Source organism: Idiotropiscis lumnitzeri, chromosome 10, assembly GCF_059441095.1.
Source record: "Idiotropiscis lumnitzeri isolate Australia: NSW breed Sydney's pygmy pipehorse chromosome 10, RoL_Ilum_1.0, whole genome shotgun sequence".
Lineage (NCBI taxonomy): Eukaryota > Metazoa > Chordata > Actinopteri > Syngnathiformes > Syngnathidae > Idiotropiscis > Idiotropiscis lumnitzeri.
The window spans coordinates 18,984,151-19,004,719 of NC_142400.1; the positions used below are offsets into that span (position 1 = coordinate 18,984,151).

The following is a 20,569-nucleotide window of genomic DNA, read 5'->3' on the forward strand; positions in this document are numbered from 1 at the left end:
CCGTAAATTCCACACTGACAAAGCAACTTTCTTTAGATATTAGTCAGTGTGTTGCTTTATCAAATGGCTTGGGTAAAATGTGTCTGTAAGTAGTTACAGTTTGTAGATTTTTTTATTTTCAAGAACTGTTTCAAAACTAATTAATTAGATCGTAATCAATATTAATCAGTAGCTCAGGATGTAAACAGGTTTGCTTAGATGAGGGTTAATGTTTTATGCAAAATTTAAGATTATATTCTTCAGCACGATGGCTACATCAATTTTTGCATTGAACACATCACAGGAGGGGTTTTAGATTTACCATCTAACGCTTGACTGAAAATGTGTAGATATAAATTGCACACATGCTGTATTTTTGAGCGAGAGCCTTTGCAACATCCTTCTGTTTTGTTAGCTACAGACATGGCAGTCGAGACACTGTTAATGTAGGTGTGAGTGTGCCGGGGGTCAGCTTGAAACAGGAACATTGGAACACATGCAATTTAATGACATTATATAATTAACCAGAGCCTTGCTTAAGTCGTTATTGTCGCAGCCTTTCAAAACCAGAGAAGCTATTATCAGTGTGGGTCATTACAGGTGAGGTGCTTTGCAAAGGTTATAGGCTTGTTGTGTGCGTGGGTTATTGTGAAAAAGGAAGGGGAAAAAAAGATGTCAGCCAAAAGCATTTTCCTTGCTGACTGTGTAGTGCTGCTTATATTTGGCAGCCTGGCTGAGGCTTAATGGGCGAAGAGATTGTGTCAGGGCACTGGAAAAAGGGTCTCAGCTCATCTTTTTGTTTGCCTGAAAATAACTTTAGCACTTCAGCCTTACAGTTCAGAGGTTGTGGGTTCAAATCTAGCCTTCCTGTCTATAGTTTGAATGTTCTTCCTAAGCCTATGTGAGTTTTCTCCCACATTCCAAAAAAATGCATGATGGGTTAATTTAAGACTCTACAGAGAATGGATCGATGAAAATACTTCAGTTAAAAAAAGCTTATTGGGTCAAGTGTGAACCTTCCAGCCCCCACCACTCATTTATGGCAGCTGGAGGAAACTACAGCCACAATAAAATTAAATAGGAATATTTTTAAGCAAATCTCTCTGACATTGAACATTATCTTTCTAAAAGTGGAATATTTGCTGTAGATTTTGTATTGGATGTCATTTTATTGTGCAAGTGGCCATAAAGTTGCTGGTGGTCAGTGTATGTCTCCGTTCCTCATTTATTTCCTTTAGGATTCACTATCATAACATCAAAATCGATAGCTGTCTTGCAAAACAACTGGTAGTCAAGGCAACGATTAGACACAACCAGAGCATGACAGAGTGACACAGGTTTTGTTTCTGTGCAGGTTAGGCCTGATTTGTTTTGTCCCTTCCAATTAGGAAGGGTGTAATAAACCTGGCAAACCTGGCTTTTTCAGTTGTTGGTTTTGTAGCTCTCTGAATGATTTGGTGTCACTGCAATGTATTATATTACAACTGTTCCCATATCGTATTCTTTCAAAGGTGGCATAGTCAATATTGCATTGCACACTCGTCCTATTGTGACACATCACTTCTGCTGAGTTGCAGTAAATAGGATTTGGTTTTCTGCGGTCTCAGCATCAGCATGTACTTGAGGATGTGGTACCAGGCCATTGGGCCAACTGTGCATTCAGATGTACTGACTGTGCCTCTTGTAATACTAAATAAAAAGATATATACTTCCCAAATGTAATGCTGGAGGAAATCCATCTATCCGTTATCCGATCTGCTTAAAGTTAATTGTAAAATATAATCTCAGTAGGAAACCAAGTATTGAAGCAAAATGAAAAAAGTGACTGAAAATGACAAATGAACTCTCCAGATGAGGGAGCCTAAGGCCCAGCTTGACACTCTGCTGTTGTTCCCCATGTGAGCATTGTGACCAACCCACTTGGCTTGTTTCTGGCTGTTTGAGTGGGTTGTGTTGTTGACACTGACATCTTCAAAATAACTGGAATGTTAACACAATAGCTTTGTCTTGTGCAGAGTTCTCAGAGTTTATCCTCTACCCGTCGGCTTTAATTATCTATGCTCATGCTTAAATCAGGATTCGATCAAATTACACTCCGTGTTCCATCTTTCATGCTTTTGTTATTTTAATCTGACTGAAATGTCCCATCCAAATGTTCGCGCTGTGTGAAAATATTTAATTGTTGGAGAATTATGTTCAGGGATGCACAGAACAATTCTGGTGTTGTGGTTGTTTGGATTTTGGGCTGCCAGATCTACTCCCAGCAATGTGACAGTTTGTAAGCTAGTGAGAAGAGCAGCGGCACCGATGGCGTATGGGTTTAGAGTACTGCTGTAATCTAGGTCTGTGCTCTTATTTTTTTTCTTTTTTTAATCTTCCTAATTTCTTGCAATCGATTGAGAGTGTCACACTAACATACATATTATACATTACAGTATATGTATTCCACCCGGCTTGTACTCATTGTTCAATGTTTCATACATATTTGGGTGTGTCATAGTCAATAAATGTCATGATATAACACTGTCAATAAGTGACTTTCAGATCTCTGGTTACGTTGTGCACTGTGGGTAAGATAAATATTTTTGGCTAGCAAATATTTCTCAGAAATAATAGAAAACAACAAAGAAAGTTGGGATTTTGGCATTTTCAGCTGCGTTTTTTATTTATTTTATTTTTTTTTAGGGTTGGGTGATATGGGCTAAAAAAAAAAAGGTCTCGATATTTTTTTCAAATAACGATTCGAGTAATTTGCAGCTTTTTATGTGATGTAACTATTGTCAATCCATCCATCCAGTGGTAGGCGAAATGGGGAATTCAATATTTTATTGCAGCTCAGATGCTCCTTCCAAGCGATGAGTGTTGCTGTGTAACGGAGAGACCGCTTCAAAGATTTTCCACAAAAGCCGTCCTAAAGAACTTCAAGCCGACTGATTTCTTGTTTTGATATAAGAACATGATCATGTCAACACTTTTTGCCTAAATCAATCCCAAATTTGATGAATTTCTTGGTTGTCAAATTCACGATTACCCAACAACACATTTGAGATTGGTTCAAATGGACCTGATCGTTGGCATTCTACAATGGAAGCATGACTTAAGCACATCGCTAGCAATGATGTTTTAAAGTTCATTTTGTGAGTGTAACTTCATTCCACAGCATTATATACTGGACCTGCCATTTTGCCCTTGGTGTGCATCTCGATTCAAGAGGCACATCTTTCACAGAGGTGAATTGGAGCATTATCAATTCAAGGCTCCTTCAACGGCAGTTATTTTCCTGAATTTGTTTGATCCCATGAGAGCTTCCCTTGTGTTTCAATCTATTTTAAGAATTCATTGAACCTAGGGCTGGGCGATAAACCGAAAATATACCGTTACCGAAATGTATTACAATGACCGACATCATTTTGCCCATGTCGGTAAATTCGGTGTCTAAAAAAAAAAAAAAAAGAAAAAGAAATCTTTTCTGTCTGCGGCGATGTTCATGCCCATTTAAGACGGCTACAGCGCGTGTTGTCACATGACTCCACCCTTCTGAACAAGAATGTAAACAAGACGCGTTCGTAGCTGGCGATTTAAATTCAGAAGCGGCTGACATGGCTGAAGACGAAGTAACGTTAATTGAAATTGTTCCTGTCGCGCTTGTCCCGAAAAGAAATTCGACATCTGTCGTTTGGAAATGTTTTAGGTTACATGAAGACGATGTTTAAACAAAAGAACATGAACTACAAAGTGCATCGTAAGCACCAAAACAGCGCGTCCAACCTTTTCGTTTTCACCACCCACAACACAACCATGCTGTTGACTTGGAGCTTGTGCTAAAAGTTCAAAGTGAGGAGCAAGTTTGGAAAAGTGACAACAGCCCATAACGGAGGCGACACCATACGAGAGAACGTCTCAGTGGTGGACACGATAGCCAAGCACATAGCTCTAAAGATATAGCTCCTCTAGTTACAGTGGAGCGCAAACGCTTGAAACGCCTCATGAAAGTAGCCGACAAGAGGTACGAAAATATTTGTTTCAAACCGTACTTCCCGATATAGACAACATCGGGACGGGAGTGGAGACATGTCAAGCATTTTGCATCCACATCCGACTTGTGGTCGAGTCCCAACATGGATCCCTGTTTGAGCCTGAATGTGCAGTACATAGAGACGACAAGTGGCGACCACGCACCAGAGTACTCGAGACTGCACATTTTCCTGATGAAGCACACTTGTTTATTTGGCACTGGCATTCCATTGACATTTTTTTCATTCTATTTAGCATTTTGTTTCCAGGTGACTATCTCCTTTGCACATGGCATTATTTATATTGTTTACAAGATACCTTTACACAAATCTAGGCCTTTGCAAATGGCTTTACAAGCATCTCGGCACAATCTATTTGCAGAAAAGGATTTTGTGAGAGGTACCCTTTTTCTCCTGTTCTTTGTGACATAGTTCAAATCATGCAAAGCAAGCTATTTTGAATGTTTATTCAAATGATTTTTGTACTTCTATTTTTCATTGAAAGTAATATGTACCAGTTGGTCAATAAAAAAAAGCAGTTAATATGCATTTCCTGCATTTATTTTGATTTTGGTGCTCAGGGGGAATTTATCATGCATTTATCGTTATCGAGGTAAAATTGCCCAATTTACCGCGATATTGATTTTAGGTCATATCGCCCAGCCCTAATTGAACCTTCACATTAGATTTTTCAAATATGTTGGCTGCCAGGATGGCCGAGTGGTCTAAGGCGCCGCGTTCAGGACCCAGTCTCCCCAGGAGGCCTGGGTTCGAATCTCGAATTTCCCCATTGTGGGACTAATAAAGGCAATATTATTATTATTATTATTATGTGTAACAAGAAAGATAACAAAGGCTCCATTCCCCTCCCGCTTCAACTCACCATTATAGAGAACTTGGTGCTTAAACAAATTATTAAGGGTGAAGGGTAATATGTACACTTGTATATTTTTTCAGATACAGGTACAAATTGGAATATTTTTTCTGTTGAGGTCACAACCAAAGAGCAAAGCACAGTTGCAAGGCTCTTAGGGATGACAGGAATAATTGGCAACATTAATCTTCCTCTTTTGCTTGACATTTGCCAGGGTCATGTGGTACCTCACTTACTGTAGCTATATGTAAATTTTGCGGCAAAACAGCAATATTTAAGAGCAGTGGCATAGCCAGAAAGTTTTCACTAGGGTGGCAAAAGTGACGCAATGTCTTACTGAGGGATGGCCATGTCCTTGTGTACACGCACATTCTGCATACTATGATAATGTACTTTGTTACTAAAAACCACAATGACAAATTTATTTAAAAAAAAAAAAATCATAGTTCTAATCATTGCTTTTTACTGCTTATATTACGAATGTACTGGGCAAGATTGATATGTGTGCCTATTTTATTTCATGAAACCATGAGAATGGATAGTGTGATAAACAATGACTTCTCAGCCATGTTTGCTTGCTTGGTGTGAAAATTTGGATGTAATTGATATTGACTGCAAGAATCAAATGTTCTATTCTAAAGACAAATCCTTTTAGAGTTTACATAGACATCAGTTGTGCTTTTGTCTTTGAATGTGCAATTAATTTTGAACAGTTGGGTTTTAATTGCTTTTATTGATGTATAGTGTCCTTGAGGGTCTTGACAGGCTCTTGCAAATTTAATGAATTATTATTATAATTAATATAAATGTATTGCAGCAAATCATCCAGGCAGAAGGAATGTCAACAAGTCTATTACTACTTGTATTTTAATGCTTTGGTGCACCTCAACAATTTCAATGACGAGGGGGTTAAACGTTCCCGTTTACATGGCAGCACGGCAATCGAGGCACCTCCACCAGCTCTCCACCAGCTCAGAGTGAGGTGTTGACATTTTGATGCAAACATTTTTAATTAAAATGCCTTCAATGTTATTACATAATGCAGTACTTTAAATAATATAATGTTTTCACTCCTTCATTTTGTCATTTCATAGAACGCATGATCACACATCACTCACGTACAGTGACGAGCAGTCTGCGTGCATGGGAGTGTTCTAACACCACAAATCTTTATGCTGTTTTCAGTGGCTTGTAAATAAAATCAAATATGAACACTCTTCACCTTGAAGATGAAAGGATGATTGTTTGTGATTGTCCTTCCAGCCCATAATGCAAGGCAGCAAATATTTGGAGTAACGTTTAAATATTGGACGATGTTGGAGTGTTCCTTCTCTATTATGTTGAATGCAAAAAAACATGCTGAACAATCATATCATTTTTCTTTTCTTTACATGGACAAATGCATTTGAGATACAATAGCCATGATAAAATATCAATAAACATTCTTGTCACAAGCCACACTAAAAGGTAAATCATCTTGTGACACAATATTCTATTTATTAAATTTCCCATTGTAATAATTTGGCTCCATTAAAAAACAAACAAAGAAAAAGCAAACAAGTAGCAACAATAAAACATGCAAACTTTGGCAGGTAATGGCTGAAGATATTAATTGGATCGAACGTCAAAGTTGTTTTGGGGTTGAGGCCAAATTAATTTTTGCCCTAAGTCATCTGTTGAGATGTCAAACTTTCACAGTTTTTAAAACTCTCAGATGATGTCTTTAACGCTACTTTTTATTGGACTACTTCCGAGTGGTCTCTCGACCCTTCCTGAAAGTTAGGTGTCAATTTCTTTTTCCTAAGGTACTGGTTGCTATGGACCGTTGAAAGATGTATGCGGCAAAATTTTAAAAGTGTTTCTCTCAAAATGAGAGTTTTCAGTATGCCAACAGTGAATGATGTATGCATGAATATAGTATATAGGTATGAAAAAGTAGTGAAAATAATGTCAGTCGAAAAAGAAATACTATTTTACATGAATGCTCTGTGAGCAAGTGTGTCTACTCATTGAATTTTTCTCAATATGAAAAAAAAAAAATGTGAATGCTTAGGTTTGATCGGTGTAGAAACAAATTTATAAATTTATGTGAACACTTCCGGAACAATCAACTTTTCAATCATTTCTTGGGAATAATTTATTTAGGATGTTGACAAGACAATACTACTAAGGTTCAGTTTAAAAAAGCAACTCAATTCAGTGGGTTTGACTTTGTTTCTCGCAATTGATCCTGCTCTGCTGTTTCCATGGTAACTCACCTTCTAAACCTGTTGTTGTATCTCAAAGGCCTTATCACCTGAGACCAAAGATGAGAGAGGACCACCAGCAGCAGCAGCAGCAGCAGCAACCACAGAAGCAGAAGAGCCTGAAACACAAGATGAAGTCTTCGGTAAGAGCTTAATGAATGTTTAAGTTTGCATTTGGATATGAACTGGTGCAAGGTGAGGTAAAAAGTTTGTACACATATTGTACACATTTTCTTAGGGTGATTCCTAATTACACTGTTGTAAAATGATGACAGGAAGCACTATCACTCCGGAAGATTACCCCACCAAGCCCCCACATTTGAGCTTTTTCTGTTTATTTGTCTGGATGTACTTAAAAAAAAAAAGAAGAAGAAGAAAAGAAAAGCAGTGTTGGGCACGGCGCATCATTGGCCTTCCTTTGTAGAGTTTGCTTGCTCCCCCCCCATGCTTGTATGGGTTTTCTGGGTTGAGTATTCCTACCATGCGTGTTTTTGGAATGTGGGAAGTAACCGGAGTACCCAGTACCAATACTGCTGCAAGTTTTGTTGCAACCAGCAAGATAAAACGCGGAAAACCAAAACATATCGGAACACCTATTCGCGGAGTAATACAGAACATTAAAGACATGCCTCTCTCCGCTAAGACAGTGAGGGAAAGGGCCATTAAAATGGCAGGCAACGTCGCCCATCAGCAAATCAAGAACGTTAATTCAGCGCCAGCATACTTAATTGCCGGTGATGAGTTCTGTGACGTGATCGATATTGAACAGATTGGGCTTTTATGCAGGTATGTGAAATCAGATTTCTAAGTTAAACTTGAAGTGGCATCGTACAACTGAGTAGTCACGTGGTGCGTCATTCTCCACATGATGCACTGCGGGGAAAAAAAACATTTAACCATAAAGGCTCATTATGTAGTCATTTTGATAGGAGACTAATATAGCTACTACAGATACATACAGCATGTGTTGCCTTCATTATAAGGATTATACACGGCTTTTATTTTTTTTGCAGCTCCAGACAGATTTTTTTTTTTTATGGTCCAATATGGCTCTTTCAATATTTTGGTCTAGCCATTGGCTCAGGCTGATGTTATTAATATAATAGGACACACCTGGCCAAAGAAACACCTGTCAGTCACATATTGTCAAACTTTTGCCCAAACGAAAAATGGTTGGATGCAAACAAAAGGTGCATTCCTGTCATTTGTGGTTCGGATCCCAATTTAAATAACTGGAAATAAAATCTGAACTTAAACAGCTGCATCATTGTCGAATATTCATCTTTTGATGTCAAACACAAATGTGTTCAGTCTTCAGCTAAATATAGGGTTTTGCCACTAGTTTCCGATACTTTTGGACAGGTGTAGATGCGAGACATTTGGGGGTTGCTGTGTATGTCAGTTTAATAAGGCATCGATTGAACAACAAACACAAAATAAGGCAATGCACATTAAATTGCTGTGTAATTTTGAAGACTGCTCAATATTCTGATATGTGCACAGCTAAATATTTGATATCTACGATTGTGACAACTCCTTTCTGATGACAATCAAACCTTTAGTTGCACAGGCAATGTCTCTTGTGATGTCAGTGTTCAAAGGAGGTTAGACTTGGTCTGATTGATCTGACTCCCAATTGGCTGCTAGTATTAGTTTATTGTCGCTTGGTTTGATCATCGATCAGGATGGTGCCGAGTCTGCCGACTCAATCCATAGTGGTGTTCAGTACTATATTGTGCTCAAAATCAACCGCTATTACCTTGTATTAATTTCTCCTTGCATTTTGCTGGACGATTTCTGCGGTATGGTAGCTCACTGCAGTTTTAACAAGGCGTGGTAATGCGCCAGGGAATTAATGATTTAACCTTTGACCTTTGGTCAATATTTTTTCCCATCACTTGTCACCCACTCACTCACTCATGTCTTTCTCCCACAGATGTAATTATTCAATGCTAATTTCACTGTAGCAATTCTTGTATTCTATTTTATTGTTTCTTTTGATGTAAGGATTATGGAGCTGTAGCGAGAACTAAGAATTATAAGTCAATTGACAAAATGTACATTTTGGGATATATAGACAAATGTATAAAGTACAGAAAATCCAACAAATATAAATGTGCAGTGCTGATCCTGATCCATGATGAATATAGTACTGTAAAAAATACAACATAGATATGCAAAATTTAAAAAAACAAATTGTCACATTCAACTTATGATTCAAATGTGTAAACGTTAAAGGCATTGGGCTGTTGGAATGTCTGTGAATTTTGGTGTGCAGTGTTGAAATTATAACCTGGTGGTTATAATAATGCTGCTTTGAGCAAATACCTCTCGGGAAGTGAACCCCCAAAAATGATTTGGAATAAAATGTTCCATGTGCCTTCACTCATCTAAACTTGGCATTTTGATTAAGATTGCCTTTGTGGGACATGAGTTAAGCAGCAAAATCCACCCGTGATTAGCCATCTTAAGGGCCGGTCATTTTGTCAATTTGTCGACTGAAAATGACATCACATTTGCTCCGGGCTCAGATAATGACCAATCACGCCTCACTGTTTTCTGGAGCTGAGCCATGATCGGTGGTTACCTGAGCCCTGAGCAACAGTGATGTCATTTTCAGCCGACAGCAAATGGCAAAATGGCCCCTCCTGAGATGGATAAAAGCGGTGTATTTTACTGCTTAACTCATATTCCACAAACACAATATTAATCAGAATGCCATGTTTCCATTAGTGAATCAACCTTGTTTCACTCACTCGCTTCTATTTATGAGCTACCAATATAGTCTAGTATTACCGAATATTAGCCACTTAGGTATATTATAGCTTGGCTGTCATCAACAAACATATTTCGTCACTTTATTAAATTGTTTCATCAGCTATATATATTTTTTTACATTGTAGTAAGACAATTTCTTATATAGTTAATGGGAGTGGACTCATGCCGGTCACCATCTATGCTCCTGGGCAGCCGTTTTAGCCACGACCTCAAAGTCTGGAACACAGAAATGGCGAAAAAACTGTTTGACTTTATATCTTAACAAATAAATTCGGCATTGTTCTCATTCTTTGCAAATGTTTTCAGCGACTATCTTCAAAAATGTGCATTGTATTTCAAAACACATCTAATCTTTTAATCCAAATTGGCCATTGTGCAATAGTTTATGACAGGTAAGTTAATTCAACTTTATTGGCGCCTATTTTAGTGTAGCAGACATCACCAGGGGCCCTGACTCGGCCCACGCTGTTTTGAGTGTTTGAGGGTGCCTCCTTGCTGTACTTCCTGTTTGTGCTGCTTTACCACTGAAAGGCAAACACCACCATCAGCTGGGTGGCTGTTAAAAGCTCATAATGGCTCCATTACCTGGACCAGCCTGAACAAGACACCCACTCAGCAAAGCAGATCCCCCGCTATCTGTATGTCTGTCTGTCTGTTTATTGCTGACACATGCTGCGTTTCCATTTCTCCAATATGGCAGGCCAGAGCAGAGTGGGACTGAATAGTGGTAGTTGCACTTGAAGATAGTAACCCAGTAGGGTGGAGGGGAAAAGTGCAATGGGCTTGGTCTCTGAAATTCTTCATCAGTCATCTCAGAGTCTGATAGTAATAAAGCAGTCAGATGTAGACCTATATTACATGTTCAGAGCAAAATGCATGTCTGACTTCAGTGGGCCCCATTATTTTAAGCTTTCCACAGTTAACTATTAAGTATTATATCTTACCTTTGGCACAATGCCACTATAATTTCTCATGAAATCGTAGTTATTTTGGTGGCTATTATTTCACTAGTTCACTAAAACCCCGCCTCTCCCTTTTCGTGATGTCATCGTGAAGCTGGTTGCTACCCTCGCCACCCATGAAACAGTAATGAACAGTTGTTATCACTAGGCAGACTCGTCACACTTATCCATTAGTCCCAAACAACCCTACACCACACAGCACTCTGTTTGGCCCGGCACAACACTGCAAAGCCTCCGTTGCTTTTTACATCCGGTGCATGACCAGATGGAAGCGCACCTGATGGCAACACTCATAGCATGTTAAGTTCTATGGAACATTTCACATGGCGAGTCTAGGCCACTAAAATATGAATTACCTTTGCACAATGTGGCCATGTCGCAATGTGCACCGCATCAAATGCAGAGAAGATTTCACATGTAGAAGAAAACTAGATTTTGTTTAAACCGGCCAGACACAGGTCCCCACCGTCAAGCCAAAATAAATGAATACATTCGTAGTTTGTTTTTTACATCAAACATAGGGCAGCTCGGTGAGAAGGGCTGCAGCAGGGGCGTTATTGTTAGGACACAAGGCATTCCTGTCAGCGTTTAGTCGACCAATGAGAAAGATCCAGTTAGAACCGGGGTGTTCCAAATACGCGCAGTGGCCCTTGCTGTTATGATCAACCTATTTTATGGCGTTAGATTTATCCCCCAACTATGTAATCATAATGTCAATATCCCCGTATGATAACATGTTTTGTGCGTACAAAAATGTGTTTCGCATGTAAAAGACCCTCCAAGTGTATGCACTAAATGGGTTTTACGCTTACAGCTTCTCTCTCCTCTACGCATACAAAACGCTGATTTACGCTTGCGATGCAGGCGTGACAATTGTGCCACAATTCTTAACAATCCGGAGTCGGACACTAGGGCTGTTTCTGATTGTCTGCTACAGTCCAATCATAACTCAGCGGTGGGGTAAAAAAACACAATACAACTTTATTTATACAGCGCATTTCACAACAGCTGGAGCTGTCACAAAGCGCTTTCCATGTGGTGTGATATAAATTGGAATACGAATGGCGTGGCGCTATTGCAAAACAACTACCCTGGCAACATCTAATGATAAAAATGCAAACTCCAAGAGGTGATTTTTTTTTTTTATTATGAAAAAATAAAAAATATAACAAACAGAAGCACATGGAACTAAAGGGACAATAATGTTAAGCCAATCAAAGATATTTGTTCAGGATGAACCACGCCTATTGCCCGAAAACAGCTCGGATTGGCTCCAGCACCCCTTGCGACCCAAGTGTGGAGAAGTGGTTAAGATAATGGATGGATGGACATCAAACATATTTACAATTTCATATCTTCCATATATGAAGTAGAGTAACAGTGACAGTCCACCCAGACAAATTCCGCCCACTAGACGCAATGAAAACTCATACGATTCATATCAACTAGTTTATTCACTCTGTATGAACTAAAAGTGATTCAATAAATGCCCAATTTTGCCCACAGACAATTGGGTTTCTGCGTACAAATTACGTAATTTTGGGGCGGGCTTTGTGACACAGTGAGGGAAGCGGCGTGGATCTCTTTCGGGCGGAAGTGTTTTCATAAACAACAGTTTTGATCAGGTTGTGACCTTGTGGTCCAGAGTTATTTAAATGTGTTGCATGGCCAATCATCAACTTTTTTGCCAACATCCTATAGTTATTCTAGTAGACAGTAAATGGTTCCCAATATAACAGCATCAATCTGCCTAATACAATACAATGACTCTCAAATTGTAATGCCACTTGTGGTACGCAAAGTTATTATTGAACATTGTCACATTCTTGACACTGCAGGTGTGTTGATCATATATTCTGTCAGTGGCACTAAGGATACAAACAAAGTGGGGTTCGTGATTGGCTGGGGAAGTCAAGGGGTAAGAAGAGAAGGGCAGACAGAGACAGTGTGTTTTTATTCAGACACATTGGCTGGCGGTTGCAGTTCAGTTTATTCTGGTTTCGGCCGGCATGATTACGAAAAATCTTTTGTTTTAAAATAAAAATAAAAAATGCGTTGATATCTCGGCACTTCTCCTGACTCCTTCGTCCAATCTAAGGCAACTGCATTAACAGCCGAGGCTACTGTGGGAGTGCTGGTGAAGGTACCTGATTTACTCAGGCTGCCAAATTGGCTCGGGCAGACCAAAAAAAAACAACTGAAAAATAAAAATGTAAAATGTGGTTTCATTAAATGAGGGAGATATGAAGTTTCCAATCTGCAATGTGTGCTATGTGGCCAAGTGCTGCGCAATGCAAATGCAAAAAACGATCGCATCTCAAATGTTTGTACTGTACATAGAGGTTAGCAAGTCTGTTGAAGTCCTGCTCCGCATTTGTATCATGTAAGTATTGTGGTTCTGTAATTTGTCTCCATGGCAGTGTCAGACACAGGGTGGAACAAGCCCCATCGCTGCCATCATGAAGCCCCTCCTTCCCTCTCAAAGGCTCTGATTGTTAAAGGGGAACATCCATCACTGAAACAGTGTCCTTTGCTTTGACACCATTGTTCACATTCCCTCTTTCCTCTCAGCTCTCTCTCTCGCCTCTGATCTCGCTCCTTCTCTGTCACATTTTTCGCTTTCACTCACAAAAGGATGAGCTTTAGCTGATGGAAATTGGCTGCAGAATTAAAACATTTTTCTTTTTTTTTTTTTAGTACGTCCCAGATGTGTCCTTGATGACGCAGATGCATTCATTTTCCTCTTTCCAGATAACATTTCATTTGGCAATACACCATGTTTCTGTGCATTCTGTGTTTGTTCACCATGTTGTGGGACTGAGTGCATCTGTGTCCTTGTGGCCTCTTGAACTAGTCATCTGGCCTTGACCAGCTGGCAGGACAATTATCCAAAGTGTGTGTGCGTGTGTGTGTATGTGTGAGATTGTGGGTGATGTGTGTTTTTGTCTTTAAGAGCCAACAAGAGGGAATGACGGGTAACTGAGAAAATACTAAAGCTGGCCCTTGCAGCTACATTGCGCTGATTAAACACATACTTGACGGAATCATTAAAGGGACACTTGAGAGGGCTGAACATTGGCGCTTATATAATAGGACTGTCTGTAAAAATTATGTCAGCACAACCCCCCTCCCTTTACAATCTGTAGTCATTCAAGTTTTGTTTTTTTTTTTTTGTTTTTTTGTGATGACGTGGCGATCGGTCGTAGTTTTCGGACATTTAGCGACGCTAAAGTCTTGTTACAACTCCATAGGTTGACAGGCTGAAAGCCATGGCTGTTCGCTCCCACTAGCTTCAGTGGCTTGCCGAGGCAGAAATGAGCTTTCGATGGCTAAACAAGCAAAGTTAGCAGACATGGGGTTACGCGTCTCGCTCATGTAGTCGTAAGTCGTAGGAGTAAATCGACTCCGCCACTCGTCCGCAAGCTAGCCGAAGAGCACTCAACGAGCACAAGCAAGCAGTGGGGAGTCCCAGCTGTAGCGAGGCCAACACTTTTCTGTCCAGCCAGAAATTTTAGCTCAGATAAAGAGTTTCTCAACATTAAGCCTTGGTGAGTGTCTTGGATGGATTTCAGCTAAGAAGCTGCGTGTTTGTTTTCGGCTGCATTTGCCACACTGGTCAGGAAACAAGGGGCACCGCTTTTGCCTTTGAGGAGATCACATTGCGGTTACGCTCAATCATTTTGTGACATTTTCAGAGGTTGAAATGGGTTGAAGTAGAGATGTCCACATGCATTTTGGCTCCGATTGATCCCCGTTGTTTTGACAATATTAGTTATGCATTAACAACAGTCGTCTCCAGACTCTCACCAAGACACGGAGGCAGTGGAGGGAGGGTTGGCCATATTGCTCATTTCCAGGCATTTATCAATGCCTTCGTTTTGTATTGGGTTTTCCTAAACAAATTGAAATAATTGAAAATGCTTGCTAATATTATTTACCCGATTAAAAAAAATAAAAATAAATAAATTGCGCTGTTCTCGAAAATGGACCAGCAAATGTCGTATTTTGTCAAGCGATATGCTGTAATGTACCGTATTTTTACGGCCATAAGATGCGCTGCATAAAGGGTGCAACACCAGTTGAGGGTGCTATTTCCGCATTTAATGCATATACTAGGCGCGCCGAGCTAGCGCGAGCTCAGCTCGCGCTAGCTGTAGCCAGCTCACCAGGATTCAATCGCTTAAGGGATCGCTGCCAGAGCTATCACCTCAAGTCAATGAGAGCTGTCCTGAATCTATAAGGAATCACTGCCAATAACACTGACTCTAACCAATAAGAGGTGTCATGGCAATATATCTACTAGACAACGTCAGGGGAGGGACTTCACCGGTCACCACACTCCTTAGAGTCACGGTTTCAAATCAAAACCAAAAAAACTCAGCATACAAGCAAACAATGAAACAAAGAAATAAGATTAACACAAAACATGTATCTCTCATGCCATCTATATACCCAAAAGAAATAAAAATAACACAAAAAGATTATAGCAATGGCTTCTTGGGAGCCACTCAGACTCAGCCAATCACATGGCTGTTTAGAGAGATGTGCATGGCTGTTTAGAGAGATGTGCATGGCTGTTTAGAGAGATGTGCATGTTGTGCTTTGGGCTTTTTGCAGTCTCTTGTCTAAACCTGTGACGTTTCTTGCTTGCAATAACATAAATGATAAGACAGACTACAACAATGTGGAGAGCTGCCCTTTTGTCCAGCTTTCTCCTACACCATCACCCAAACACGGTCAATTAGAAGCATAGATGACTCAGACTTTGACCAGCAGGGTGTGCTAACATGCACTCCGAACAGCCCAATGAGTAAAAGGGTTGATGGTCGAGAGTGATGCTCAGTCCGTATAATGGGCGCGTCGCTTTACAAGGCGCCTCGTTTGTTTTGGGGAAGATTTGGGACTTTAAAGTGCGCCCTATGGTCCGGAAAATACCGTAACCGCACTGACTCATCACCTTAATAAGCTGTCTCTTAAAGTAACACATCGCCACAGATTGGTTACTTTAGAGGTTTTACATCAGGAAAATAAATTATCATCTCTGCACTGACTTTTGAATAATATGAAGAACACAGAGTTCCCAATAGATAGGTCAAAGAGGAAAATCTACGCAGCTCTGAATCTTTGGGCTGCTTCTGGAACATGATTTCACCCCTGATGGATTATAATTGAGAAAATTAAATTAAAAAGCTTTTCATAGTTGGAATAATACATCTTGTAATACTGAATGCAATTAATACGTTAATTTCCGAGTTGGACAACTACGTGTCCCTACTTGACAAGAAAGGGCATTCTGATTCTGAATTCATGGGCACTGTATGACTGACTACTTTCTTGATATGCCTTTTCCAAGCTTTCCTTTTAATTTGCATAATGCAAATATGGCAGTTAACTTATATCTGGCACATTAATTGAAATGCCAATGTCATGTATGAGGCCCAAACCCGCCTCTCAAACATGCAGCAGGAGAGAAAGGTTATTGTACTTGACCCCAGATCTGATCATTCACATAAGTTAAAAAAAAAAAAAAAAAAAAAAAAAAAAAACATCTGATCATTCACATAAGTTAAAAAAAAAAAATAAAAAAAAAAAAACATCATTTGAAGTCAATTTTCAAATGGGAGGTCACGATCATTAAAGGAGCCGATTAGGAAAGCAGAATGTTCTTGTTGTTCCGTCGTCAGAACATCTGTAACGACCTGAATGCTGAATGGGTTTTTCGAAACAGTGAAGCGTCTTTTCTTGCATTGTGGGTGCTTCAAATCCAGCATGAATGTAGCAGCAGAGGGGTTTTAGCCGCTTGGTAGGAGTTTTGGTCCAAAGCCACGTACTGTCATTCCTCATGTTTGTTCAAAGGAATGTTTTCCGTTCCATAGTCCCACAATGCTCTGCTTCACATCCTCTTCACACCAAGGAAGAGGAGGAAAACTCATGAGATTTCAGGCCCACTCTCTGCATTCCTTAAACCATCAAGATGTTGATCTTCCTCCTTTTGTTCTAAAGTTCCCAATTGAGCTGATCAGAGAACTGTTAACCAAATCTAAATTAATGTTTAATTCGGTCTCATGCTACACTATACAAAATTTAAAACATATTATATTTTGACCTAAGGTAAGTTTTGCTCATCATTTTAGCATGTGCCAAAAGACTGCACACCAAAGTTTTCAAAACTTGCATGTGAAGTTACAATAATGAATTAGTCAAAGTCCCTGTAAAGTAAAAACAAATATGTTAATGAAAAAAATAAGTGTATAAAAAATTTTGAAAAATGTATCCATTCTCACTGTTCTCAAACGCTTTTATTGTATCCAGTGAATCAGCTGAAACCACGCCCCACTCAGCTGTCAACTGTCAATCAAATACAAGTCCTATCAACTGGAAAAATATATGGTACTTTAACTAGACTCTTTCTTATGCTTACCCTTAATTGCATTTGAGCCGGAAAAATACATCCGCTTAAAGCCTCCCGTGGATGGAAAATATCCAACCGGATCGTTTTTCCACTCCACAACAACGAGGCACTGGAATGGTCTTGTCATGCTTTTCACATCCGTATTTCTGCAGTGTACACTCACTCCGCTTAGAAGTCGGCAGCGTGCAACCCATTTTTTTTGTGACCGTATGCCTGGATGCATAAACCTAAGCATACCACTTTGTTCTTGTGAGAGAAACTCTCCTGGTGTCCCATTCTTTACAATTCTAATTTAAAGGTAATAAAGATATCTTAAAACGTTTTAAAAAATGTTTATGTTTGCAATTACATCTAAGAGAAAAAATGTCTCAGTCATAACACGTTCTGACGAAGCCCCTTTTATTTTAAGGAAGGGTATTTTTTCCTTTTGCTTATTCACAATGTATTTTCTAAAAAAATTGATTTGTTCTTGTTTTCCCCAAAAATTGAAATATGATTTTGGCAATTATTCTATGTGCCGATGAGATATTTTGTAGAAGTGTATTTTTCTCAAGAGGTTCATGGACTGTCCAATATGGCCATATCTTTGTCTCCTCATGCGAATTTCATCTCATGAATATATCCGGTATTAATGGAAGGAGCACTCTTGCAGCTGCTCCCACCAGACTAGTGGGAATTAGCACTTGGTCATGTTTGCATGTCGTGCTGCTTCTGGAGCAGTAGTATTCTCAAAGTGATAGCTACACATCAGGTGGAGATGTTTTGAGTTTTTCTCGAGTTCACAGCTTCACATCCAAATCATATTCTTGACCGATGTATTTTATGGTAAATGGGCTTTCACTTGTATAGCATAGCATAGCATACACGGCCGGGGATCGAACCCACAACCTCTAGTTTGGAAAACGACCCGCCTACCACTGATCCACGCCGCACCCGACGTGAGATGAACTTTCATATTGAAATTGAGAGGCTCCAGTTGCCTGCTTGACTTCAAGATCTTGTGCTTTTACATATGTCTTCATAGATGTTGGTGAAATGTACAACCTGGGATGCTTTGTAAACATGTTCTAGGAGGTGCTACTGTGCCACCTTATTTTTAAACCTCACAATAAGCCAGTGTTTCGCAGTTATTTTCTGTTACGCCCCCCCTCGCGAGATGAAAACAATTCGTGCCCCCCCTACACCACCACCCAATCTCCGCCGCAATTATAAATCATAGCATTTTCATTGCAAAACAAAGCTACACCGGAGAGTTAATACCTGCTGTGCACAATGGGCAAGGAGAGCGCCACTGCCAACTACTGGAGTGGAGGTGCAATTACACTTCATCGTAGTTCAGTGGGGAAAAAAAGCATGTTCCCCAGGGTCATCTGCACCCCGCTCAGCATCGCACCGCGCCCCCCTGAGAGGGACCTGCTCCACTATTTGAGAAGCACTGCAATAAGCTATTATAAATGAATAAAATGTTGATATTGCGCTGTAACTTTCTGCATGAGCTCCTTTTGGCTTTATGCGACACCATGTGTGGAAAAGCAACCAGATGATCCATTCATAACCTAGTAAGAAGGGGTGTTCTCAAAATACTGATACCTAGATACGTATGATATTCAGAAAAGTGGCCCCATACCGATATTCTCTGAGATGCAACCTGTGGTGAAAAAAAGCCTCACCGTGTTTGTCTTTTTTGTATTTTGTGATGGTGCCGTCTTATGTCGGAGGGCGTGTGTGAGGAAGGGGGTACCTCCGTTGAAAGAGGTGGGTGTCTTCGAAGTTATCGCACACACGCAGAGACAAAAGGGTGGGGCTACTTGAACCACAACAAATAAAAACGCATGCATGAAAAGTTGTCAAGCGGTCAAATAAATGAATGATTGAATAAATGAATGAATACGTGATAAATTCGGCCGTATGTTTCGAACAAAAAATGTTTAATGAGACGCCGCAGAGAAGCGCTTGATATTACGTCATAAGTTGGTAATATCTAACTTTTCCTTCCTTAGTAACAGAAGATTGGCTAAGCTTGTACGTTTTATTTATTCATCAGTCTATATGGTGAGTTGAGTGATTTAAGAAGTGCAGTCCATGTTCACATATCATGTTTCATGAAATGAAGTGATATGTAGGGAGTGGTAGAACTACTGGATTATTTTTTTTCTCAGTCTATGTAAGAAGTTGAGTGATTACGAAGTGCAGTCCACGTTTAGATCATGTCTCGTGAAACAAAGTGATACGTAGGAAGTGGGAAAGCTTTTTTGTTTACATTCTTATTGTGGTCTCCACTTGAGTTTGTGCCTTTATAGTATAATATATACAGTACTGATGTTTACGCCACACCCATGTGGCAGACTGATGTTATGTTACCGAGCTGCAAATGCATTTATTTTGCCAGTTTATACCTGCAACAGTAGTAGATGTTGTCTTTCATATTAGTTATTGCTTCACTTGCCTTCACCTCAGTATTCTATAATGCACAACAGATCTGATATTGTTTATTGTTACACAATAAGATTAACTGTGGAAAAATGCATTGGGCGGGAAAAAGGCAACCTGTATTGCAATTGCAATTAGCTTTTCCATAATTGTTCAGCCCTACTGTCGTCTTTCAGTGTAGATGTTAAGAAACATTTCAGCAAACCTTTTATTCCTTCAATAAAGTGAAGGAAAAGCTCATTTCTACTTTTTTGACTACTGTTTATGAATGTGTTCAATGTAAACTAAGGAGCAGAAAGACCATATTGTATATTATTGTACGGTATTGTTGCAAACTAAAATGTGGAAGCAGTCTTGTAGCTCTTGGGTCCCCAATCTGGTAAGTGCCACCATGTTGAAATCCATACTTATAGGAGTTATTTTAGTGACACAAGATCCTTTGTCCCTTTGTAATAACTATGCAGCTCTGACAATGGGCCGTTGTTTCAGTCAATATTAGCATGCATATTGTCTCCTGTAGTGCGACACCATTCCTCCTCAGTACAGTGTGTATATTGTTGAGTTGGCAGCAATGCACTGGATTTCTTCTGCTGTAGGAGATGTCTAGCAGTGCTCTACATTCATTTTATTGAGTAAAATCTACTTGTATGTACCCGTGCGGTTAAATTAAGGTTGGCTACAAGCACAATTAATTAGGTGAAATTAAATAGGAGGTGTTGGGGCTGACACAGGACACAAACTATTCAAAGCTACCTGGCCCTGCATGGAAAATGTACTTGCCCCCCTAAACCTAATAACTGGTTGGTCCACCCTCAGCAGCAACAGTTGAAATCAAGCATTTTCTATAACTGAATGAGCAATGAGCCTTTCGTATC

The 20,569-nt window shown here is 39.7% G+C and overlaps 1 protein-coding gene across 1 annotated transcript in view; it reads left to right on the forward strand.

Annotated features, from left to right (window-relative positions):
- The window catches only part of LOC148329586 (myelin basic protein-like), a 37,284-nt gene that overhangs the window by 15,232 nt on the left and 1,483 nt on the right, over window positions 1-20,569 (forward strand). Inside the window, exon 3 of the mRNA XM_088306421.1 lies at window positions 7,153-7,255. Within this exon, the coding sequence (XP_088162547.1) occupies window positions 7,153-7,255 (103 nt within the window). The remainder of the gene's footprint in view (window positions 1-7,152; window positions 7,256-20,569) is intronic.